Raw genomic sequence first — 25,878 nt, forward strand, 5'->3', positions numbered from 1 at the left:
GCTCCGCGGTTTCCCAGCGGGGGATGGGCGTTTCTTTAGGAAGACCTGGCCGAAGGCTCCGCGCCCACGTGGTCTCTAAGGCTGGCGCAGAAGTTATCTTCACCAGGTACCAAAACCAGCTAAGAAGTGAAGGGGGGTGGGCGTGGGGGCGTCGAAAAGAAAGAGCAAGCGAAGCGGAAGTTTCAAGGCCTCGGAGAGGATCGCAGTATAAATAACCGAGGGCGTCTTGTAAACACTGCGGTCATAACCCCGAACATTAAACAGCCGCGGTGGCATCTGGCGCATCGCCGCGGCGGGCCGCGCTGGGGCAGCGGCTGCGGGGTCCCAGGCTCCTCCGCCCAGCCTCTCTGTTTATCTCAACTTAATCTTCCCCTCTGAGCCCTTCCTCAGCCTGCGAGTTGTTTAAGTTAAGAGCCCGCCCGCCGGAAGTCCTGGCTGCCGCAGCTTAACGCACGGGGGTAACCGCACCCGAAAACCAGGCCTGCGCGTTCAGTGTGGCGATTCATTAATTATTAGTAACAGGCAAAATCTCTTGCTGCATTTAGAATTCACAGGTAGCTCCAGTCCCTTCGTCGCTGTTTCGCCAGCAGCGGTTTTTCCTTTTTTTGTTTGTTTTGTTGTTTTTAAATCACAGCAGCATATGGAAAGTTATAAAACTTTCGTCGTTTGCTTTCCAGATCCCCAGAATAGCCACATTGTAAAATAGTGGAGAATCAGATTTTTCTTTCTTTTTATTTATTTATTTATTAGTTGTCCCTGGGTCTGTGTGACTGGATAACTGTAATTTTTCTAATTCCCTACTTACAGTTCTAATATTTTTAATGGATTTAAAATAACTGGGAAGAACTCTTAAGGTTTTCAGTAGAAATCACGGCTTGCCTTTTTCCTAGTTGGAATCAAAGTTAATCTTTTACTAGAAGTTTGGACTAAATGTTAAAACGAGTTTTTGTTTTTATCATTAAGGATCCCCATAGTCTCCACTGTTACTCACGGTTGTTAAAAGAAACCACACCAATTGCCCAAGCTTTTTAGCAATATAAAGAAAGATTTATTTTCGGAAGTAGCAAAACCTGTTTGAAAAAAAATATATTTCTTTGGGTGACTTACTTTATAAATGTGACTGTCAAAGTCAGCTATTCTATGATCTACATTTTACAACATACTGTACAAAAGGTACACATTGATAGGCTCTCATTATCGATTTATATATATAATATATAATTACATATTGCACTTGGACCAGCCAGGCTCGCAGTCTGTCATGGCAGAAGTTAATCACGTTAAATAGACGGGGATCCGTTAAGTACAGTTGGTCGTTTTTTGGTTTGGAAACAAATCTCCTCGTCGCGGTAAGTGTTCTCGCAGGGCGGGATGGGGAGAGGAGCGTTGCAAGGCGGCGGCAGCAGAGACGGGGAGGGGAGGGCAGGGGTCGTCACCCTCGCCGGCCCGCTGCCCCCCGGAGCGCACGGTTCCCAGACTGGCAGCTCCAAGGTCAGGACGCCGTGGTTCCACACAGGCGGCTCGCGGTCACCACTTCCTTCAGGTCACTCTCGGGCTTGCCGGCCACCATAAAGGGCCAGGTCTGCAAGGGAGAAGAGCGTGGAGGAGGTGAGCAGACTTGGGCAGGGGGAGTGGTCCGGTTACAGGAGGCGTCTAGGGCAGGCTAGGAGCAGAGAGGCCAGGGTTCTGTACTTTACTGGGTGTCTTGGTGCCTGGAAGGAATGCCCAAACGGCCCCAGGGGGTGGGGGTGGTGGGCTTTTAGGACAAGAGCAAAAACAGGTCTCAGTCTGGGTTCTAACTGGAGCCCTAAGAATAAGCCTGGGCAGAGCCTGGAGACAGCGGCTCTAAGGGTCTGAGGAGGGCGAAAGGGAAGGACCGTGGCCCTGAGGACCCGATGCGTCTACTGAGGCCCAGTGTCCTGCCGGGCTTTTACTGACTTCTATCTTTCTCCCTGTGCCATCTCCCTGTGAACGCAATTTTAAGTTAGTAGTATCCCCGAAGGGGTGTGTGCTAATAAAAGGCACAGGGACGCTTTATTTAAGATCCCTCTGCTAGTGAGAAAGCAAAGCTGGCCCCGTTCCTTTCTTCCTTTCTCTGGGCTGTTAGAGAATAAAACACATTTAAGATATATATCTATATATCTATATATATATATATACACCTTAAATATATATATTTATATATTTATATATATGTATATATATATATTTAAAGATGAAGGTAACACCAATTGTAAATGTCCTAGTCGATAATCTCGTCCTAGTTTTAGATAGTAAAAAAAAAAAAAAACAAAAAAACCTCTACTCATCACACTAAAAAAAAAAATAAACTTTTATTTGGAAGGAAAAAAATTTTTTTTTTTGAGTAAAGTGTGTTTTAACGCTTCCTCCCCCAATTCCTGAGACCAGCTGAGGGAGAAGACAATTCTAGCCTCTGTGTAAGTGCTGGCCAGAGGGATAGCTAACTCTTATCATATGTAAACAAAGTCCAAGTAAGGTGGTGTTTTTCTTTAGAGCTTGAACCGTTTAAAGGAAAATCAAACGAAAGAGGAAGTTAAAAAAAAAACCAAAACAGTAAAACTCTCTGAGAAAATCGGTTCAGTAATCAGTATTTGTTTTTCAAAAATTAGGCTGGGTGGCGGGAGTCAGTGTCTCTGCATTGTGACTGGTAGGACCTGTGGCTGTGACATTAACCAGTACTGAGACCTGAGCGGATTTACTGATTACGTTGACAGTGGCTGGAATTTCTGGGATTTAAAAATGGTTATCTACTTAGCCAAGCACAGAATATCTAGGTAGCTGGCGGGGGCGGGGGTGGGGTGGGGGGATTTGCATGGACAGTTATGGAGGTGGAGGGCATAAACACGTCTGTATTTAATGGTCCTAGCTATACCTGGGGACAGAGCGGAGTTGGATGTTTAGCTCTTAGCTAAAGGAGGTAGGTACGGTGAGACGTCTTCTGGGTGCCCAGCCTCTTGTCAGTTTCACGACAGCGGAAACGGCGCTGGCACCTTACGCGGGGGGTCCCTCGTCTTTGTAAACCGAATACCCTCGGAAATCCCTTAATGGGGTGCCACGTCAAAGCCTGGCACAAATCACTGGCGGGCTCGCGCGGCGCTCAGTGCAGAGAGCCAGGGCACGGCGTAGAGCCGGCGCACAGATCCCCAGAGGTGCTAGGCCAAGGTGGCCAAGGTGGCACGCGCTCGCCCGCGTCCCTAGGCCGAGCCAGCGGCGCGGGGGGGACTCACCAGGTTGACCGGGTGAATGTAGCCGTTCTCGTACTTGTCGTTGGCCAGGATCTGCCTCAAGTGCGCGATGTAGCTGGAGGCCAGCCGAAGCGTGTCCAGCTTGGAGAGCTTGGTGTCCGGGGGCACCCAGGGCAGGGTGGTCTTGAGCCTGGAGAAGGCCTTGCTCAGGACTCGCATGCGGGCCCGCTCGCGCGCGTTGGCCGCGTTGCGCTGGACCTGCTTCCCCTCCTGGCTGACCCCGCTCAGGGGGCTCTTCTTGGTGGGCGCCTTCCTCCTCTTGCCCAGGCCTCCGCGACCCTTCTGTGGAGACCCGTTCTCGCAGTTAGAGCCCTCTTCGTTGCTCTCGTTGGAAGTCACAAACTCCTTGCTGGAGTCCACCTTCAGGGTGTCACATTCCAGCATCTCTACCTCCTGAAGGTCTTCAACATCGCTGAGGGAGCCCGTGGACATGTTTAGAGGCGGGGTGGAGGGAGGGAGGGAGGGAGAGAGACGCTGAAACTAAAGGGTCTCTGAACTTAGGGAGCTGTTGGGGCTTCGAGGTGGGGTCTGGCAGCTTGCTTTCACAGGTTCCCCTTCGCAGAGCTGTGGAAACGACCACCAGATATGGTGCGGCGGGGAAACCAGGGCTGTTTCCCCACCCCCGGAGTTCTGGCCTTAATGGAGAGCGAGAAAGCGCTGAGGAATTTGGTGGACACTAGGAATTTATCTGGGGAATAGAGAGGCGGATCCAGGCAGCCCAGGGGAGGGGCCTGCTAGGCCCAGCACACTTCCTTAGACCCCTTTCAGAAGCGTTAGAGACTCTCACGCACGGACCCGGGTTTCCAGCAAACCACTGCAACAAGCTGGCCCACTCTGGCCCAGGCCAAGGAGGAGCAAGCCCTACTCAAAGAGCTCTTGCCTGTGTTCATCTCCTCAGGTCATCTTTCCTCCCAGGGAATCCCAACTAATTGTCACTGAGAATCTCCGAGAAATGGCCAGGGCCAGACCCTTTGCTCTCAGTGGGATGCTTTCCGCTAAAGCATCTCCAAGTCTCTCCTCCAACCAAGAAATAACAATCAAAATCCAGAGGCCCCTGGTTAATTCCGCAGAAGACCACGGGGTTTTCCAAGACTGCCTTACCTTGTACTGGGTATTATCAGCAGCCTTATCTGTCAGCATGAAGACAGTCTCACTTTACCGAACCAAACGTTTGAAAAGCAAATGCGGATCACTGAGCCGTTTTTTTTTTCCCTGCAGATGCGTTTTACTGCTAAAAATTTACTTGAGTTAAATTGGTAAAGGACGTGTTTTATAGAATCTTTGTGGTGCTGAGGAGAAATTATGGGAAGGAGGGAAGAAGGGAAGGAAGAGGGAGGGAAGAAGAGAAAATAAGAAAAAGTAAAAGCATTAATATCCAGTCACTTTGAAAGTACCAGGGAACTGTAGTGTACAGGAACACTCTTGACCATTGAGGACACACACACAAACACACAGTTGACTGGGGATGGGCAGGGGTTGAGGGAGGTCATATGGATCTGTGGAACATATTTTGCTAGCTGAGACTCATTTCCCAGTGAGATGAAAACCTTCATGCAAGTTCTCGCCAGAAATTCATTCCTCAGGCCTTAAAGAGTCTGCAGCTCACGGACATCTCTTTGCCTGACACCTTTTGTTAAAAAATAATAATAATGGCAAATTTCCTTCTGGTGCTGCTGTCTTTCTCATCTCCCTCTTGGCTACTAGGGCTCCTCAGGGAAAGCTGGCTTAATAAAATATCCAACAGGACCATGGCTTCTTGAAAGGATCTTTTTCTTTTCTTAACTCCAACTAGGACCGTGTTTCTCAGGGAATGTGATGATCTTCTGTAGGGTAAGAAGAAAAGCTGAAGGAAAATGGAACCCAAGGACTGAATAAAATGCATGCCAAGAAACCAGGGAGACAAAGAGATGGGTCTTTTTTTCCCCCCACTGTCAGATTTTCTTGTCTTACAATTAGACACTGAGTATGGAGGCAGGAGTGAGAGGCAAGAGCAGCTCTCACCTCTCGGCTTCTGCTTCAGAGTCTAAGCCTGTCTGCTCCACACAGATATGGGTCTGTAATCCAGGCTCCGCTGGGAATTCGCTAACCTCTAACGTTTTGTTTTGTTAGCAGAGATCTGTTTGCTTTTGCCCTATGCTGTAAACTAAACAGATTGTCAGCAAATCAGTCCTTATTAATGAATTAGTGAACTGTCTCCCCTCCCCCATAATATCTTTCCTGAGGATCCAAAATTTGTTAATCACCAGTGTAGAGATTTATGAGCTCTTATTTTCTGTTGTTTGTGCAGGTGGAGACTTAAGTGACCATATCCACTCTCAAGATTTATTGCAAGACTGACTGATGTTATAAACCGGGAAAGGACTCTTCCCACCACAGGGATGACAGAAATATCAAGTGAAGTTGCCTTTGTCTTCGTGCAGAAATGAGCCCGGACCACAACACAGGCAGCACCAAGAGAACACCCAACAAGCTTGGGAGAAGCTTCTCTGCTGATTTCCAGAGTGACCTTTCTTTCGCCCAGTCACCCCCTGTTCTCAGTTTCACCAACACAGAAGTTAGTAACTTTTAGACTAAAGAGCTATATGAGCATGGGTCAGCATTTTGTGGTGTGTCTGTGTCTGTGTGTGTGTGTGTGTGTGTGTGTGAACAACTGAGACATTTGCAAAATGGCCACAAGTCTTTATTTGCATAATGAGGTGATGAATAAGAATATTGATCACGGACTTATTACATGCCAGATTGCTAAACTGTGGCAATTTTTATTTTCATTTGCAGAGCCCCATTCCTTTTGTCCTTTCCCTGCCTTTTTTTTTTTTTTTTTTTTGCTAGTGGTGGGGGTAGAGACAATATCAGAAAGCAGGTTCTTCTGAAGACTGTTGCTGGTTTTTTTTTTTCTGTGTTGTTTTTCTCAATGTTGGAAACTTAAAACTAACAGTTTCTGGAAGGGAGCAAAGCTAGTCTTCTATCAGAACCAAGTTTTTATGACTGCAATTAATTTTTCTTTATAGCAATGTAAGCAATAATTAAGTTTCTTGCCCATTTGTCTCCTGGTGATATATCCATGTTGGGAAGGGCTGAGGACTGATAATGAGGTTTGAGAGATTTCTGAATTTTTGCAAGAAATAGCCACCAGTTTGGAAATACAATGGGAAAAAGGCTGCTGTTTAGGTATCTTGATGCCAATTCTGAAGAAAGAAAGTTAATAATACTTTTTTACTCTTGAATTTTATATCTATCTCTGCTAATAAACATTAAGGGACAAATTTGTGGAGAAAAGTGACTGACTGATGGTTGGATTCCACTGAACAAATCAGTTAGGCTGTAACTGAAGCTCTGCCAAATTCTCCCCAAATATAAACTATATTCTGGGAGAAGTAAAGCAGTTTTGGGAAGCTAATTAACCCATACAATAACTGGAGAATTGCTTTGGATGTAGCCGTTTCACAGAAGTGCATAGAAAACTCATGTTTTGAACACAGGAGATAGATTCATCCTTTTTTTTGCTTTTCAATCACAGCCCATGTCTTAGGAGGCATCTGGCCAGTTTATGGTACACTTCTAACAAATAGTTTTGTTGGAAAGGCTATCTTTGAAAGATTTTAGTGCTAAGGAAAATTTATCTCCAGAAGTTGTAAAATGAAGATTAGGCATGGAATGTGTCCTTGAACCTCAATCCTGCTTTATCAGCTGATGCATTTTCAGGAAGTTCATATTGCATTCAGTGATTTGCTTCCTTTTTTATGGGAAGGAAAATATCACAGGCTTCTTTTGAACTGAATTCTATGCCATAACTTTATGTTCTGGAGGGTGGGGGGGGATCTTCCTTTAAATTAAAGTTTTCATCCTTTTCTTTTACTCCTAGCACAGGGCTAGAAGGCTTCCTGGAGAGAAGATCACCAAAAGGTCCCCCTTTTCCATATAACCCGTGAATTGTATGTAGATCGGTTGCCACAGTGCTAAGATCTGTGGCTGACAAACAGCAGTAATAATAACTAAAGAAAGAGTCTTTGGGTCTAAGCGTTAGTCTTGAACCTCACATTTTGTATTCCATGTGATTTGTAATGTAGAGGACCCCTGCCACTCACACGGGTCTCTGTGCACTGAGTGCTCCTGAAGCACTCAGTGTATCCCAGGCTGTGTATTCTGCATTCTGCCTCTGCCTCTGCAGCACCGGGAGCAAAGGTCTGAACAACCTCCGCTCCTGACTGCAGTGTTGAAGGCAGCCCAACCCCTGCAGCTGAAGGTCTGGGTTTATCCTGGGGAGCACATAACGGAATGAAAATCAGACACTGGGAGGCAGACACTTTAAACAGCCAGATACTATCGTGCTTTCTAATACTAAAATAATTTTTATTACATCTGCTTAATGTTAGGAAAGAACGGGAAAATTGTGGAAGGACTTTCAAGCTACGTACCACACAGGGTACTGTGTTTTCATTCTTGCAGTTTTTAAGAATCATTCCTTGTTTGTGTGTATGGATATTATTAGAGAAAAATGCTACTACCTAAAATGAAAATATTTATTAAAATGTGTTTCAGAAGTTTTCTGGGTAGCAATAAAGTGTCGAAAGTGGACTGTGGTGACGGTCCTGCTGTATCTTACAGCTTGAGAGTGAAATGTTCTTGTTTCCCTGAGACTGGATCTCGTGGGTCAAACAGAGATATCTCTACCGTCCTTGGATGCTCAATGTGGTTGCTTAGTGGACATGAGAAGGAACAGCCTGACTTATGGGTGGGATCCTTTTTGTCAGGTTTGGAGGTGTCCTGAGCGATGCTTCCAAGCCTTGAGGAACTTAGGGCAAAGTTGGACCCTAGGGCAATCTGGAAAGTTCCAAGACCTCAGGAACATGACATATTTCCAGGCACTATCACATTAAAAAATAATTAATCTATTTTTATTTTATGTGCATTAGTGTGTGGCTTGCACATACATCTGTGTAAAGATGTCAGATTCCCTTGGAACTGGAATTACAGAGAGTTGAGAGCTGCCATGTGTGGGAATTAAATCTGGTTCTTCTGGAAGAGCAGCCAGTGCTCTTAATGGCGGAGCCATCTTTCTAGCCCTGTACTATCCAATAGGTACATATAGTAATGTATGATTTGAATTGGACTGGCCAAGGGCCAAAGAAGACTCACACAGTCAAGAATTCTGTCCCCATGAGGTGTCAATGCCAGTACTGCCACTGAGCCTGTCTCTCTTTCCACAAAGCCATGGTGCTTTTGATGTATTCTTTTGAATAACTGTAGAATAAGTATGAGGAAGTTTGTATTGTTATGCCCTCTTTCTTTTTAAATTTTAATTTTTAAATATTTATTACAGTTTATTCACTTTGTATCCCAGCTGTAGGTAGCCCTTTCCCTCATTCCCTCCCAATCTCACCCTCACTCCCTCTTCTCCCATGCCCCTCCATGCTCCTCCCACAGTACACTGATAGGGGAGGTCTTCCTCCTCTCCTATCTGACCCTAGCCTATCAGGTCTCACCAGGACTGGCTGTATTGTCTTCCCCTGTGGCCTGGTGAGGCTGTTCCCCCCTCAGGAGGAAGTGATCAAAGAGCCAACCACTGAGTTCCTGTCAGAGACAGTTCCTGTTCTCCTTCTTAGGGCACCCACTTGGACACTGAGCTGCCATGGGCTACATCTGTTCAGGGTTCTAGGTTATCTCCATGCATGGTCCTTGGTTCGAGTATCAGTCTCAGAAAAGACCCCTGGGCCCAGATTTTTGGTTCTGTTGCTCTCCTTGTGGAGCTCCTGTCCCCTCCAGGTCTTTCTATCTCCCCCTTCTTTCATAAGATTCCCTGTACTCTGCCCAAAATTTAGTTATGAGCCTCAGCATCTGCTTTGATACATTGCTGGGGGGAGTCTTTCAGAGGCCCTCGGTGGTAGGCTCCTGTCCTATTCCCTGTTTTTTTTCCCCCTTCCCATGCCCATCGTGTTTGCCTTTCCGAGTGAGGATTGATCATCTTACCCAGGGTCCTCTTTCTTGCTTAGATTCTTTAGGTGTACAGATTTTAGTTTATACTATATTATATGCCTAATATCCACTTATAAGTGAGTGTATACCATGTGTGTCTTTCTGCTCCTGGGATACCTCACTCAGGATAATCTTTTCTAGATCCTACCATTTGCCTGCATATTTCATGATTTCCTTGTTTTTAATTGCTGAGTAGTATTGCATTGTGTAAATGAACCACAGTTTCTGTATCCATTCCTCAGCTGAGGGACATCTGGGTTGTTTCCAGATTCTGGCTATTATGAATAAAGCTGCTACCAACATGGCTGAGCAAATGTCCTTGTTGTGTACTTGAGCATCTTTTGGATATATGCCTAGGAGTGGTATAGCTGGATCTTGAGGTAGCATTATTACTAATTGTCTAAGAAAGTACCATATTGATTTCCAAAGTGGTTTTACAAGATTACATTCCCACCAGCAATGGAGGAGGGTTCCCCTTTCTCCACATTCTCTCCAGCATGTATTGTCACTTGATTTTTTTTATCTCAGCCTTTCTGATGGGCTTAAGATGAAATTTCAACATTGTTTTGATTTGCATTTCCCTGAGGATGAAGGACGTTGAGCATTTAAGTGTATCTCTGCCATTCTATATTCCTCTACAGAGATTTCTCTGTTTATCTCTGTACCCCATTTTAAATTGGCTTACATGATTTGTTGCTTTTTAACTTCTTGAGTTTTTTTATATATTCTGGATATTATCCCTCTGTCAGAGGTAGGGTTGGTGAAGATCCTTTCCCAATCTGTAGGCTGTCATTGTGTTCTAATGACAGTGTCCTTTGCTTTACAGGTTTTCAGTTTCATGAGGTCCCAGTTATTAATTGCTGATCTTAGAGCCTGTGCTGTTGGTGTTCTGTTCAGGAAGTTGTCTCTTGTGCCAATGAGTTCTAGGCTCTTCCCCACTTTTTCTTCTAACAGATTTAGTGTGTCTGGTTTTATATTGAGGTCTTTGGTCTACTTGGATTTTAGTTTTGTGCAGAATGATAAATATGGATCTATTTTCATTTTTTTTTTGCATGTAGACATCCAGTTAGACTAGCACCATTTGTTGAAGATGCTATCTTTTTTCCATTCTATGGTTTTGGCTTTTTTTTTTTTAAATCAAGTATCTGTAGGTGTGTGGGTTTATTTCTGCGTCTTCTGTTCTATTCCATTGATCCACTTTAATGTTTCTATGCCAATACCATGCAGTTTTTATTACTATTTCTCTGCTTGAGATCAGGGATGGAGATACCTCCAGACAATCTGTTGTTGTACAGGATTGTTTTGGCAATTCTGTTTTTTTTTTTTTTTCCATATGAAGTTCAGAATTGTTCTCTTAAGGTCTGTAAAGAATTGTGTTGGTATTTCATTGAATCTGTAGATTGTTTTTGGCAGGATGGCCATTTTCACTGTTAATCCATCTTCTGATATGTTCTTCAATTTTTTTTCTTCAGAGACTTGAAGTTTTTTTTTTTTTTTTCCAAATAAGTCTTTCACTTGCTTGGTTTGAGCCACACCAAGGTACTTTATGTTTTTAGTGGCCATTGTGAAGGATGTGGTTTCCCTAATTTCTTTCTCAGCCCTTTTGTCTTTCATATACAAGAGGGCTTCTGATTTTTTTTAAAGTTAATTTTGTATCCAGCTACTTTGCTGAAGGTGTTTATCAACTGAAGGAGTTCTCTGGTTGAATTTTTGGGTTCACTCATGTATAGTATCATATCATCTGCAAATGGTGACACTTTGACCTCTTCCTTTCCAATTTGTATCTCCTTGATCTCCTTTAGTTGTCTTATTGCTCTGGTTAGACTTCAAGTACTATGTTGAAGAGATAAGGAGAGAGTGTATATCATGTTTCTTAACAAGAACAGGTAATAATTTAACCCCGACTTAGGGAAGGTGAGATAGACATGGGCTTTCCGGGTGAATGAATCTTAAAATCTGTTTAAAATGGTTCAGTAACACCTGTGCCAGAAGGACTTTGTTAAAGTAAGGCGTTCTCCACCAAGGGTGTTGGATGAGCAACCCAAGGTCCTTTCCTTCAAGAGCCTGAACTGACTGTCCTGACACCCTACATACACCCGCTCTCTCTTCAGGTCTGCTGTCTTCTACACTCAGGCAGAAGTCACGACCCAGAATTCATGTCTTTAAATGATTATAATACCCTTTAACATTTTTTTAAAGATGATCTCTCATACTGCCCTGTAGCGAGGTCCTCCTGCCTCTGCCTTCTAGCTGTGGAGAGTACAGATGACCCTGATGCCTGACTTATGCTGGGAATGGAATCAGAGCTTCACCTGTGCTGGAGAGGCACTCTACCGACCAAGTCACAGTTCTAGCCGTATAGTAAGACATCTCTCTCCTTTTTGAATTATTATTTTATTTTAGTGAGTGTGTTGCTTGCACACAGTATGCCTGTACAACACATGACTAGTGCGTGGTGCCCACAGAGAGGCTAAATCTCCTGGAACCAGAGTAAAGAAAGGTTGTGAGTCACCACGTAGGTGCTGGGAACTGAACCTGGGTCTTTTGCAAGGATGGTGCATTCAACCACTGAACTGTCTCTCCAGCCTCTGCAACACTCTCCTGAAGTGACCTTTTGTCTCTATTCTTGTACTCTTCAGATCCATTTCCAGCAGAGATGTTAAAGTCTTGCTTTTGATTAGAATCTCTCAAAGTTGCCAACTGTGTCTGACACAGGATCCAAGTTCCTGTGTGTGTGTGTGTGTGTGTGTGTGTCCATACCATGGTGTATATATGGAGGTCAGAAGACAACTTTGTGGAGCTCTCTCTTTTCTTCTACTTTAACTTGGATTCTGGCCTGAGAACTCAGATTTCTAGGCTTTCACAACAAACTCTTTTTCCCACAGGTAATCTTGCTAACACGTCATTCCATTTTACGGATTAACAATAAAGGACAGTAGGTGACATCTGCTAAACTGCTTTCACAGCCCCAGGCACTGCTGTAGCACTGCCTATATTCTTTCATTTAGTTCTTGTCTCAACTTCAGAGTATGTGAAACTAAGAGACGAGGATAGAAGGGCACAGAGAAGAGAAACTTATAGTTCACGAAGTTTGTCTTCCATGCATCTATCACTGGGTCATAACCTCAAGCAATGATGTAAGTTGCTCTTGTCTCTCTTGCCACTATGAGTAGACAGAGACCAATCTCTCAGGGTAGCCGGAGCCATGTGGGGCTGTGGTCCTATGAAGGATCCAGGAGGCCAAGGTCGGATGGCGAAGCAAGATCTTCATTTACTCCTGCAGGCTGTAGCTGGTGCACAGAATAACCAGGGTCTGGCTTGCTTCTCTGTCCACTCAGCCTGTCTACAGGGCGGGACCAAAGGCTGCCCATTTTGTCAGACAGATTATTTCAAGCAGTTTTTCAGAAGACCCAAGTGGAGGTCATTCTAATGGATGGAAGAGAGTCAAGGCTGTGTTCTACGAGGCAGCAGAACACTTAGAGGCCAAATTCCATGTGCACCGTTCAAGGCAGTTACTACAGTGGCCAAATGCCAGAGCATGGATTTTAACAGACCCAGTGTAACTGTTGAGCCCTCACTTTAACTTAGTGATGTACTATAGTTTGTTTTTTTTTTTTAATTTTGCTTTGTTAGTCTGTCTCTGTTTTCTCTTCTCCTTGTACCCTGACTATAATAACTATTCTACAAGCTCAGACACGTGACGGGTCAGGCTTATTTGAGTCTTCAGATCCTACTGCCTCTACAACACATGCTTAACAAGGGTTCCTAAATGACAGAATGAACAAATGGATGAGTGTTTCAGACCATAACGTGTTTCATTTCTCTACTACATCACACTTTGGAAGGGTCACATGTGTGTGAACTTAGCTTGGTCCCATCAGTCCCCAGGCATTTCTAAAGAAAGGGGGTAAGGAAGACAGGTTCCTACAGAAATGCGATCTGGAAGTAATGCAGATAAGTTCTGTTCCTATTCCTTAGCCTCTTTGGCTGCAAGCTAAAAAATATTGTTTCAAAGAATGTTCTTTGAGGAACGTACTTTAATGGAGACATAGGGTCAGGGGACCTATTGGTAAAAAGAAGAGGAGCCAATTAAAAGGTCCAGCTAGTGTATGTATAGAATAAAATAAACAGTTAACTCAGAAAGGCTTGATTATTTGGGCTGAACATAACAGGAAATTCACTTTATGAATAAGTCAGGGTCATTGATGATATGCTGGCCACTAGTTCTCTGTGAGTTTTTTATAACTAGTTTACATCAAGTTCTGGGGGGCATTTAGCTCTTAAGTGGAGCTCAGAACCAGTTGAAAGGTCTTTAATAACTTGCCTTTGGCTCCATGCTTGATGCGCTATCCTGAATAAGCTATCCCAAATGCCATTACACTACCTGACCTACCTTCAGTAGAAAAGGCTTTATACAATTAGTTTTTGAGGGTAGAGCAACACAAATGTGTGAGTTATTGAACTGGTTCAATAAAAGCCATTGGCATTAACTAAATTTCTCCACATTACTGTTTAACTTAATATCAATATACTCATGCAGTGAGTCTGGGGAGATGGCTCAGCAGTTAAGACCCTGGTTCCTCTTCCAGAGGACCTGGGTTCAATTCCCAACCTCCACATGACAGTTCAGAACTGTCCATAACTCTTGTTCTAAGGGACCTGACACACTCACACAGACATACACACAAGACAAAACACCAATGCACGTATACTCATCTATATGTATACTCATGTATACTCATGTAGGTGGAAATGTTTTTGACAGAGTTCTAGTATTTTAAAGTCTGATAGAAGTTTAGTGCTTTACTAAGACAAGGGTGAGTACAAAATGATGGTTTCATTTTCTCATAATTCTGGAGGCAGGAAGTCCAAGAGCAGAATACCAGCAGAATACCTGGTTGGTTCTGGCCAGGGTCTTCTTCCTGACTCGGCAGATGGTCACTTGTGTAATCTGTTCCCTTAATGCTTTTTATCCAGAATGCATACACCAAGAGACAAGATACAGGAAGACCACCAGGAGAGTGGGAAGGACACACCCTTATGACCTCACGTAATTAAATTAATTAAGCTTAATTACTTCCTTAAAAAAATCTCCCTCCAAATATATTCAGATAAGGAGTCAAATTAGCTTCATCAAATTAGCTTTAAGAATTTAGTCTCTATAATTTACCATTAGAAATTAGAAGTCCTGCATTGACTCAGTGGCCTGCTCTTTGATCACCCCTCCCTGTCGAGATAGCCTAACTAGGCCACAGAGAAAGAGGATCCAGACAGTTCTGATAAGACCTGATAGTCTAGGGTCAGATAGTAGGGGAGGATGACCTCCCCTATCAGTGGACTAGGGGAGAGGCATAGTGGGGGAAGAGGGAGGGAGGGTAGGATTGGAGGAGTTGAGAGAGGGGGTTACAGCCGGGATACGAAATGAATAAATTGTAATAAATAATGATAATAAAGAAAAAATTAATAAAAAAGAAATTAGAAGTCCTGAAATGGCTCTTATTGTTTCTATCTCACAACCAATTAAATATCAAGATAAGATTATGACTTTTCCGTTGCTTTTATATCACTGACAACAAAACAGAAGCAACTACAGACCTCAGGCTGTGCCTTGGCTTTCTCTTGTGAGGAATCTTTGAGATGGAGAACTGTGTACATACGTAAGACTCATGGTCATGGTCTATGATGAGGAGAATCCCCTGAACCCCCATCCCAGAAATCTGCAGAGAGAGAGAGAGGAGGGCAGTTCTTTAGTTAAGAGCTTAAATCAAATTTAAAGAACCATTAGTGGAAGAATTTAGGAATTCTTTGTCAGTACATTTGAGGCCACCGCACAGACTGCACATGGAAATAGACATGGGTTAGATCAGTTTAGTCATAAAATATGCCAACAAGTGTTGAGGGGTTGCTCTGTACACAAAGCAGTTGACTGTTGGCTGGGGGCTGCTCGCTGGTCACTCCGACATATGCTAGATACAGTCAGCATGATTTTATCCTAAAATGTTCTGCTGATGCTAAACTCCTTCTCTTCACATTAATAAATAAGATCATTTTTTTTTAGCCTGATTGAAATGATGACCATGGCAAAACAATTTGCATGGGAAGGGTCTAATGCTTCTCAAACAAACTTGAGCAGTAAGTTGAGCTTAATGTGGGGTGGAAGAGGTGAGCCTCATACCCACCCTTTCTAAAACCTCAAAGTCATTAACAGAATTGCGATCTTTGTTCGTTTTACGTTATCTCTTAAATTAGTCTGTCTCTGTTATAACACTCCTGAGCTGAGTGACAAGGAACAGTGTCCAGATCCTGTCTACATACTTATCTAGTTGTGTGGACTTGAACCTGGACACATCTTTTCCCTGGATCCCTGTGTCTTCCTCCTCAATGTGGTGACACCAGGATGGGTCCTATGGTGTTAATTATGGTGAGTGCCTGACCCATAGTCAACAGTACTGATAATTGGTGATTGTCATGGCCCCTGCTACTGTGATCCTTGTATGAAAGTTCTCATTTTTGTTTAGTTCCACATTGGGCTAGTGCTAAGATTACATAGAGTCAAAGACTCTCAGCCACAGCAACACATGAAAATCTCAGAGAGGGCTCAGATATAGCTCAGTTGGTAGAGGACTTTGTTCAGCATGTACAAAACCTGGGCTGGACTGCCAGAACTGCCCGAAACTGGACTTGGAGAGAGTCAGAAGTTTAATAGACACAGTGAGTACAAGGCAAGCCTGGGCACGAATTCCTGTATTAAACTGAAACCACAACCTTAATACACTTCCTAAACAGTGTGGAGATAGCACCTAGAAACTTCCCAGATATTATCCAGGTTAGGAGAATGTAAATTTTGTTTGTTTGTTTGTTTTAATTTAAGGTTTTAAAAGTGTATGATAAATTCTTTCCTTGCAGAAGCTCACTATGACTCCTGGATAGACAGACATCTGTTTATTTATTTAATTATTTGTCCCTCTTTTGGGCCTTTTCAGCTTGCCCCATTTCTTCTAGCTATGCACATAATGGTGAGGAGGAGGTATACATACTGGCTTGAAGTTAGAGAAACTTTAAAAGACAATGTGAGTGTGGTATGGTCAGTTCAGATATGTTCTCTATTGACATGCAAAAATAAATAACTCACATATTGGGTAGTGAAAGTGCTATTATCCATACCACATGGAACTCCCTAAAAGAAGAATGTTATCTACAAACTCCTTTTTTATCTTTGATCTATAAAAATGCATCCATCAATTAAACACTTAAAATATATTTTATCTCTTCCTAGAATACTCATACTTTTTATAGAATAAGTAACTGGCGTCTTTTTTTTTTAAACAGCATGCTTTATAAAATATAAGGAAGGCACGGTGTGCATGTATGTGCTAGATGGCAACACACTTAGTCATCTCTGAAGTGTACGGAGAGGGTGCTGAGAATGATCATGGCTTTGTTTGTGAGTGATTGTTTCTGCAGATGTGAGCTACGTCAGCACATTTCATTGACTTTGCCTCTGTAATGACAAAGCCATCGGATAAACTTTCTTCATCAGGATAAACCTGGAAAACGTTCTTCAGGAATATACAGATGACAGACAAATGAGCATTTGGGGGGAAGACCTTAAATTGTTTCTGTTCCTTCTTTGTTCCACAAAGCTCACTGTAAGTTTTCAAACTGGGTTGAAACATTCTGTATTTATTTTCTGATAATACAGCATTACGTCCGGCCCATATTGACACAAAATGCTCTCTTTCATCTAAAATTATATCCCAAGAAGCCAGCTTTGAAGATAGGTACAATGGCTTACTTATCACCTATGTCTTTGCCAACCGCACTTGACTGATAGTTGTGGATTTCTGGGAAAAGGTATTGCAAATGCTCCTGACAGAACAGAAGAGGCATTTCACAAGAGTAGCTAAGACCTGGGCTATCACGAGGGCAGAGGTAACTTTATAGTGCAAGTAGCTATTGACCAGCCAATTCCCAAAACCTTTGCCCGAGTGCCAGGAGGGAAAATAAAGCGTGAGGTGTTTCCTGTAACTCTCCCTCATCCTGACATAAGATCCTTTGCAACCTCCCTGCCATTTCAACAACTCTGCTCCCATGTGGCTAGTGTTGTCAGTCCAGTGTAGGATCCTACACCCCCTAGGAAGTCATTCCATTTTTCCAACATAATATTTTTATTGATTATTGGGGAATTTCACATCATGCACCCTAAACACACTTTCCAGTCCTCCCAGGTCCACCTTGCCTCACAACCTTGTGACCTCCTCTGCAAAAAGAAGAGGAAGAAGAACAAGAACAAGAAGAACAAGAAGAATAAGAAGAATAAGAACAAGAACAACAACAAGAAGAAGAACAACAACAGCAACAACCAGAAAAAGAAAAAAAAAACAAAACAAACAAGTCCAATTTCTGCTGCCAGCACATTCACTGGATCATGTCCAGACACCCAGTGGCCAGACCCCTAAAGAAAACTGAGTCCTTCTTGCCATCACCATGAGCAGCTTTTCTCAGGCTGCTGTATTTTTCTCACTTTAATTTACTTTAAAACCGGCACATAGCTTATGTAAGCATTAAAACTTAGTAGACTGTGTTTTTTTTTTATTTTCATTTATTTTTTTCTTTTTCAAAAGTAGCGTCACAGTTTTCACTCCATCTACTTGGATAGCAGAGGCAGGTGGGTCTCTGTGAGCACAAGGTTATCCTGGTCTACATAGCAAGTTCCAGGTCAGCTGGAGCTCCCTAGTGAGGCTCTGCCTTAAAAAAAGAAACAGTTACGGTGGTGGGTATTAACAAAAGTAAAAATAAATGAGGCAGACTAAGTTGCACACAGTAAAATCCATTCTACAATTCAATTTTGTGGATTTACACCAGTGTGTAACCACTGTTAACTGCAACGTTTGCTCTTGGTACCATTTGTGCTTTACTCCCACTCCTGTCTCTAGTGTTTGGCCATCAGTCTGCAGGCTTGTCTGTAGATTTGTCCATACAGTGCGTAATTTGTGATATACGTTATATGTATTGTAAAGCAGGTGGGTCATAAAGTGTGTGACTTTCCTTCTTTCACTTATGTGTTTTTGAGGCTCACTGCTATTTTGGCTTTACATATGCCTGATATTGCACTTTTTAATAAGCTGCTTGGCAGAGTATGGGAGCCCAGACTCACTTAAGAGCCAACATTTAGAAGCTTTTTAATTTAATATCTATCTATCTATCTATCTATCTATCTATCTATCTATCTATCTATCTAGTGTGTGTGTGTGTGTGTGTGTGTGTGTGTGTGTGTGTAAGCATACGTGCACATGTGGCAAAGGGCACGTGCAAGTCAGAGGATAACTTAGGAGAATCAGCTTTCTTTTTCCAACATGTGGAACTTGGGATTAAATTCGGGTTGTTGGCCTTTTTTTTTTTTTTTTCCTATAGCTTAAATTTTTTAGTTTTTTGAGAATTTCACATATGGGTACTATTTGTACATAATTTCTACCTCATCTGTCTCCCCACTTCAACTTTTTCTGTATTCAAATTCATGGCATCTTCTATAATTATTATTGTTATTATACACAGAACCCAAACAAACAAATAAACAAACATAAACAAATAGCCCCCCAAACAAACAAACAAAAAACCCACCCCTTTTTTGAGGCCATTGAGTGTTGTTTGGTGTATGCATGTTTAGTGTTTGACTACTTGAAACTGAATGAGAAAACTGTTTCTCCCTTTTTCAATACCCATTGATTGCTTACAGCCTTCACCTACAGATGGCATCTTGTGAAACTTCTCTTGCCCGCGTTGGCCGTCAGCTGCTGCTGTCACAACACAAGTCTTGTTTAGCTGCCATACTGTTGAGATTTCGTGGGTGTTAGCATGTCTGTTGTGTCTCCAAGACCCACAGGTATGTGTAGCATCTAACCTTCCCCAAATAAGCTGCCTTTCGCAACAGGCAGAGACTACTACAGAGTTCTACAACTGGTTAAAATGCAAAGAATCAGTGACCCGGAGGTGCCCCAACCACAGTGATTTAATATATCTATAATGCAACCACTACACCTAAGGCTCAGGGGAAGTCAGGGAAGAGCACAGAAGCCCCAGGACACCTGCTGGGTGAAGCACGCTGAGCCATAACCCCAGCCCAAGGTCAGCATTTCTGTGTTTAATCTTAGCAGTCCTATGTTATTCAAGGGCTTTAAAGAGAAAGCAAGCAGATGCCGTCCTTTCTGTTGTGATGAGCACCACAGTGATGTGTGATAACTAATTGCTCACAGGTTCTATTGTAGGCAGCACTAAAGGGGTCGCTGGCCTTTTCTCTCTGCCACCGGTTTCTGAGAAGGAAATGATATTATTAGTGCAATCTTGTTTATTACAAAGATTTAAAAACAGTTTTTAGATTATATGTATGCATGTGTGTCTGGTGCGTGCATTTGTGTGCAGTTGCATGCAGAGGCCAGAAGAGGGCATAGGATCCCTGGAGCCAGAGTTACATGTGCTTGTGAGGGGCCTGATGTGGGTGCTGAGAACAAAATTGTGTTCTCTGTAAAAAGCACCCACTCCTGATTGCCAACTTTCATATAGACACTGTGATATATTTTGTTTTCACCTAAATCCCCAATATACTAGTTTGTTTTTTTGTTTTTTTTGTTTTTTTTTGTTTCTGTGATAAAATTACCTGAAAAAGCTACTGAAGGAAGAAAGGGTTTGATTTGATTCCTTTGATCCACCATTCTGTTTCTATGCCAGTACCATATAGTTTTTATTACTATTTCTCTATTGTACAGAAGTTCTTTTATTGTACAGGATGGTTTTAGTTATTCTGGGTTTTTTTTGTTTTTCCATATGAAGAAGAGAACTGTTCTTTCAAGGTCTGTAAAGAATTGTGTTGGCGTTTTGATGGGCATTTCATTGAATTTGTAGATTGCTTTTGGCAGGGTGGTCATTTTTACTATGCTAATCTTACCAATCCATGAGCATGGGACATCATTTCATCTTCTGATATCTTCTTCAGTTTCTTTCTTCAGAAACTTGAAGTCTGTCGTGAGGGAAGACAGGGTGACTGGCTCCTGGCTTGGGAGACAGCTGAGCCTGTGGAATGTGCCCTATAGTTAGGGTGGACCTTCCCACTTCAACTACCCTAATTGAGGCACTCTCTCATGATATGCCCAGACGCTTGTCAGCTAGATGGATCTGGCTCCTGCCAAGTTAGAAATCAGTGTGAGTCACACAGGCATAAAGAGCAACAAAATGAGAAATAAAAGATGGACAAATAACAGCTTCATATTAGACAACAGAGAGAATTATGTGAACTACACCTGCATGCAACAACACGGGTAAATCACTGAACATATTAAGTTATAGGGCTAGTGAATACAAATTTAAGCCATAGAAATGTGTTTGATTATCTAAGCACACACACACACACACACACACACACACACACACAACCATAGGTACAGAAATTCTGGAGCACAAAGTACAAAGTAGAGATTTTCTTTTAGCTTGGGAAAATAGAGGAATATAATTAGGGGAGCACACATGTAGAATCATTGGTTATGGTGTTGAAGTTTTTATTTTAAATTACTGGTTGTAGGTGTTTTTAATTACTAGCTGTGACAGAACACCTGACAAAAACAACTTAAGGCAGGGTTTATTAAGGTTTATTCTGTCTTGAGGTTTAAATGGGCACAGTCCACCTGTCAGGGGGAAGTAGGGTGTGAGGGGAGCAGGAGGTGGCTGGGCACATCATGTCTATAACTAGGAACTAGAGAGAGATGAAGGCGGATGCTTCCTCACTTTTTTCTTTTCCACTTTATTCAATCTGGGACCCCAGCCAATATTATAGTCTCTTTCAAATTCAGGGTGGGTGTCACCTCCTCAGCTCAGCCTCTCTTGAAACTCTCACACAGTTCTACCCAGAGGTGTGTCTTCTAAGCAATTCTAAATCCAGTCAACAATGAAAATTAACTGTCATGCTGTGCTTCAAAATGTACAAATCATGGAACTGCATACATTTTATTACTATAGATAAAATATTAGTCATATAATGATCTGACATAAAAATATGAAACAAATCCAACCCAATTCCATATGTTTTAGAGAGTCAATAACATCTTCTCCATCATTGTGGAAATATTTATATTTTTAAAATTAATAGTACTGAATACTTCACAACTTTAAAAAGAAAGCCTGCTTTTTCACTCCAACAATATGCTAGACAGATTAACTGTTGAAAGCAACAACTGCATTAGTCTTTGGGAACTGACCATCAGCAATTTTTCTCTTTCACCTTTTGAGACTTTTCACTACTCATTAAGCAAAGGAGGGGAAGTGAAATTCAAAACGCTTAATGTTATTTCAGGGTTGGTTAGCAAGCTGTGCTGCTAGGGGCTGCAGAACTGACACAAAAATTAATACTCAAAATAAATTTTTTGGAAGAACTGAAATTCAATTTTAAGTGTTTTCTGTTACATTATGTAGATAAAGTTTCAAATTAAAAAAAAAGTTTTAAATGGAGTTCGTATCAAATGGCAGAAAACCCAACCCGATCTTACATAGACAGGGATGGTTATTGCTTATAGGTAAAAAGTCACAACTGGCTCATACAGAGAGGCTAGTGCCTAACTGTTCGATTGGCCCGCTCATATATCTGACTTCTCTTTGCTGGTTTGACTTCTGGGTGTTAGGCTCGAAATGTGTCTGAGTCAAATATGGAGTCTCATTCCTTTCTCTGTGTCCCCTCTCTCCTCCACATGGTGGTCCGTCTTAGAGTTTATCACAACATTTTCTGTGATCTATCTATCATCTACCTACCTACCTACCTATCTGTCTGTCTATCTACCTACCTGCCTATCTATCTATCTATCTATCTATCTATCTATCTATCTATCTATCTATCTATCTACTATCTATCTATCTATCTATCTATCTATCTATCTATCTATCTATCTATCTATCTATCTATCTATCTCTAGATACCTATCATCTATCTTCATCATTTTCACCACCACCATCATCAACATCATTATCTATTTCTTATTAATACACACATATGTAGATGTTTAATTTAAATGAGAATTGTATCTGACTTATTTCAAACTTGCCGAAGCAGTAGATATTTTGTAGCTAAAGCTTAGAACCCCCTTCCCTCCATTCTCTTCCACCTCTTTTTCCTTCAGCATCTTTTCAGCGCTGACCTGGCAAGCCCCCTGCCACTGAGTTGCACAATGTCATAGAATGTGCAGGTGCTCTGCATTCTAAGAGTTGTATTATATTCTGTGATCCTTTTCACTATAACTCAACTACTAAGTGACTGACCGGAATTTTGAGTTACTAGAAGCCTTCTCCTGCTAGTTCATATAATGATAAATCATTTCAGTTGTTTTCTTTGCTGGTATCCTACAACATTTCAAATCTGATGACTTCAAATTGTCATTGATCACAGTGCTTTGAAGTAGCCTCTTCTTACACAGCTGTGTAAATGTGGGCCTTCCTAAGGCTTTGTTATTCATTTTCTCTCATTTAGTGACAACAGCCATTTTGTTGTTGTCATTTTATTTGTTGAAACAGGTTTTCTGTCTGTGTAGCCTTGTTCTGGAACTCAGCAGACCAGGCTGACTTCAACTCAGAGATCCACCTGCCTCTGCCTCCCTAGTACTAGGATTAAAAGTATGTGCCACCACCACCAGGTAGGTTTCAATTTTACTGAGCGTTTCTGTGCAAATAGTTGTACAGTTAGTTCCTGCTGTGGGTTTAGTCTGTAAAGGTCAGGAATGAGTGTTCCCTTGTTTGTGAGAACCTCCACATGAATACGCCTTACAAGCACCATGCTCAACACAAAAGTTTTTATTTTCCGTTCTATAGGAGCTCCTGGACAACGACTGTTGATGAGGAAAAACAAAACAAAACAAAACAAAACACCCAACAAAACCTGAAGAAGCAGGCCAGCCTTTTCAGATTCTGGAACCAGTTCAGGCCCAAGACAACCAAAGTGTGCTTATATAATGACGGTAAAGCAAAACAAAATTGGAAACAGATATCATCAAATAGAAAAATCAATAAGGTTTTAAGATGCCAAAAATTGTGAGATTTGTCAAGCCCTTGTGTTCTTTGGAATGTTATGGTGGACAAAATCTATCCACCCAAAGGGACTTTTCATCATTTCCTCTCCCTTTCCTCGTCTTCCTTTTCCTCTATGCTAGAATCAAACTCACAGCTTGTGCATGCTAGGCAAGTCCTATATCATTGAGTTTTAACTCCAACCCTAATGAGGCTCAGTCCCATCACTTTTTGGTCAGAGCTTAAGTCACGTTAGCTGGTGTGAATAGGTACTGGGTCCCAAACATGGATAAGTAGTTTAATAACTCAAATAAACCTTGGATAGTCTGAAAAAGTAATCTTTCTTCTTAGGGTATTTTAATATTAATGTAAAAATAGAGGGCAGTTAAAAATTGAAATAATTTTCTTTTAGATGGGTGAACACCTAACTTTGTCATGGCCTTCTTAATGTTCTAGTTATCCCAGATTTAGCTAGAACTATTGAGGGAGTAAGGGAGCAGGGAGCAGAGCTCAGAGGTTTGCTTCTGTACGTTCAGCGTTCAGTACTTGGTGGCTAAATATTTTCCATACTTTCTGTCCAGAATTTAGAACTATTTGAGAAATAAAAATAAGTATAAGGATGTTGAAAGCCATGTTTTAAATTAAAATATAAATATATTTTAATCTATGGGGTTGTGATGGGAAGTTTAAACTTACTATGATTTGTGTGAATTGCTTGGAACATTTAACTATGTTTAATGCTTGTGAGAGTTTTCACTAACTACATTTGATATCATTACTGTCATTCTTGAACAATTTTGTGAACTTGAAGGTTTTGATGTATAGTATAAAGTCTTTGCATTTAATTGATATAAAACCAGTAAGTTGGTATATATGAAGTCAATATATAAAGCACAATTAAATATAAGTAAAATGATGCTATCAATAGCTCCAACAGCTAATGTCTGATATTCTCTCCGCTGGGGTCATTTTTCACCCAACACTTCATTTCATTTACTAGAACCTTCCATAGATGAGGTAATTTGTAACCCTGCAGATTTTGTCATGTGCCTGTCTTCGGCTCACCTTCACTTCTGCTTGTTTTTCAGGCTGGAATAGAAGGTGTCAGCTGCACTGTCTTATGAAGCAGCAAACTCTTCCTGCAAACACAAACCAACAGATGTGATTCTAGACTCAGGTTTTCCTCCGTTCGTTTAACCCTTCTCTGTCTTAGCCTGTTCTGTAGACTTAAATCTGGGCTCCAAATAAAGGACTCCTGCCTGTTGGCTTCAGTGTAGCCAGTCGAAGGCAGAAGGAGACTGACTCTTAGCTTATGGGGACTCTGTTTTCTTCAGTTAATTGCCTGGAGAGAAATGGGTACATAGGAAAGGCAGACTGGCAGTCAGGTTCGGAGTTAGCCGGATGGATGTTGACAGCTGAGCTTCTTCCTGCCTGCTGGAGCTGGGGCGGATAGCTGATCCCCTTAGGGTCCTGTGCTTGTTTTACAGATGAAGTGGGATCCATACACGGGTGCCCAGGCACACACACCAGCAAGCACAGGCTGACTGGCTGACTGCTAAGTGTAACTCCTGTCACCACATGCTCTGCTCTGTATTTCTTATATGCTTCAGGCCATGGTTTTTTTGCTTTGTTTGTCTGTCGTGTTCTTAAAGTAAACTATATAGTTTTCTGATTGTTTAGACGTATATCTGAATCCAGTGCTTCAAGAGCAGTTAATCATTATGCTCTGTGAGGTATGAAGTCTTAGTGAGTTATCAGCTGTCAATCCGAATTCCACGGGCTTAGTCAACCCCATGATTGTGAAAATCTCTGTACTATCTAACAAAATGATTTTAAGCCCTATGGATTACCTATATTTTAATAAATAAATGCAAATTTCAAGACAAAATATTTGAGATTCTTAGACACTTAAGTTGTTTTTTTTTTTTTTTGTTTGTGTGTGTGTGTGTATGTGTGTGGTGGGGGTGGAGGAATGTTCCAAATAGGGTTACTCTGTGTAGCCCTGACTGTTCTGGAACTCACTCTGCAGACCAGGCTGGCCTCAAACTCACAGAGATCAGCCTGTCTCTGCCTCCTGAGTGCTGGGATTAAAGGTGTGCACCTCCACTGCTTAGTGATACTGAAGATTTTAATATGAGAGGATTAGGTCCACTCGAGGTCTGTTTTAGTAGAATTAGGAAGTTGTGTTTTATATGTTAACAGATATTTTCTACCAAGTGACATTTAAGAAAGCTCAAAGAAGGAACACAGACAGAAAGGCTAAGTCTGTTAAAAGGCCATACCCTAGTATGATAAAATTGCAATTTATAATTCTTCAACAAATGTGATCATTTTATACTTTGTAAAAATATAATTTATGGTAGCAATTACTTCCGAGTTGCATATAAAATGCTCATAAAATTATAAATTTGCTTTCAGAGTGCTAGCCTCCAAAGCACTGTTTTTTACTTAAAATGATTTTTATCCAGCTGTGAAGGAGTAGAGTGTGTGTTCTTAGGAGGACCTTGTGAACTGTAGGCAATTTTGTTGGTACCCCAAGTCCCCGTAAGCCTAAAGGGCAAGTGAACTATAGTACAGCAGGAGGATTGCAGCTTGGCCCAGC

At 41.9% G+C, this 25,878-nt stretch overlaps 1 protein-coding gene and 1 long non-coding RNA gene across 3 annotated transcripts; one reads left to right on the forward strand and one right to left on the reverse strand.

Moving 5' to 3' along the window:
• Positions 1–1,025: 1,025 nt before the first annotated feature.
• On the reverse strand, positions 1,026–3,937 carry Tcf21 (transcription factor 21). The gene is made up of 2 exons (XM_021640309.2): positions 3,249–3,937; positions 1,026–1,582 (listed from the first exon to the last, which is right to left on the reverse strand). The coding sequence occupies exons 1-2, from the start codon at positions 3,696–3,698 to the stop codon at positions 1,493–1,495; spliced, it is 540 nt and encodes a 179-aa protein (XP_021495984.1). The 5' UTR covers positions 3,699–3,937; the 3' UTR covers positions 1,026–1,492.
• LOC110550421 (uncharacterized) lies at positions 1,477–25,164 on the forward strand. Of its 2 annotated transcripts, XR_009587874.1 has the most exons (5): positions 1,477–1,608; positions 5,554–5,820; positions 18,976–19,122; positions 23,082–23,227; positions 24,365–25,164. It is a non-coding gene; the product is annotated as an uncharacterized LOC110550421 (long non-coding RNA). The 2 variants fall into 2 exon arrangements; XR_002476516.2 differs by lacking the exon at positions 18,976–19,122.
• The last annotated feature ends 714 nt before the right edge of the window (positions 25,165–25,878 follow it).

The sequence above is a fragment of the Meriones unguiculatus genome, chromosome 20 (assembly GCF_030254825.1).
Source record: "Meriones unguiculatus strain TT.TT164.6M chromosome 20, Bangor_MerUng_6.1, whole genome shotgun sequence".
NCBI lineage: Eukaryota > Metazoa > Chordata > Mammalia > Rodentia > Muridae > Meriones > Meriones unguiculatus.

Coding starts and splice junctions, on each gene's coding strand:
- Tcf21 (XM_021640309.2), bottom strand. CDS start 3,698: ATGTCCACGGGCTCCCTCAGCGATGTTGAAGACCTTCAGGAGGTAGAG. Junction 1,583..3,248: donor ACATTCACCCGGTCAACCTG/GTGAGTCCCCCC, acceptor TCTCCCTTGCAG/ACCTGGCCCTTTATGGTGGC.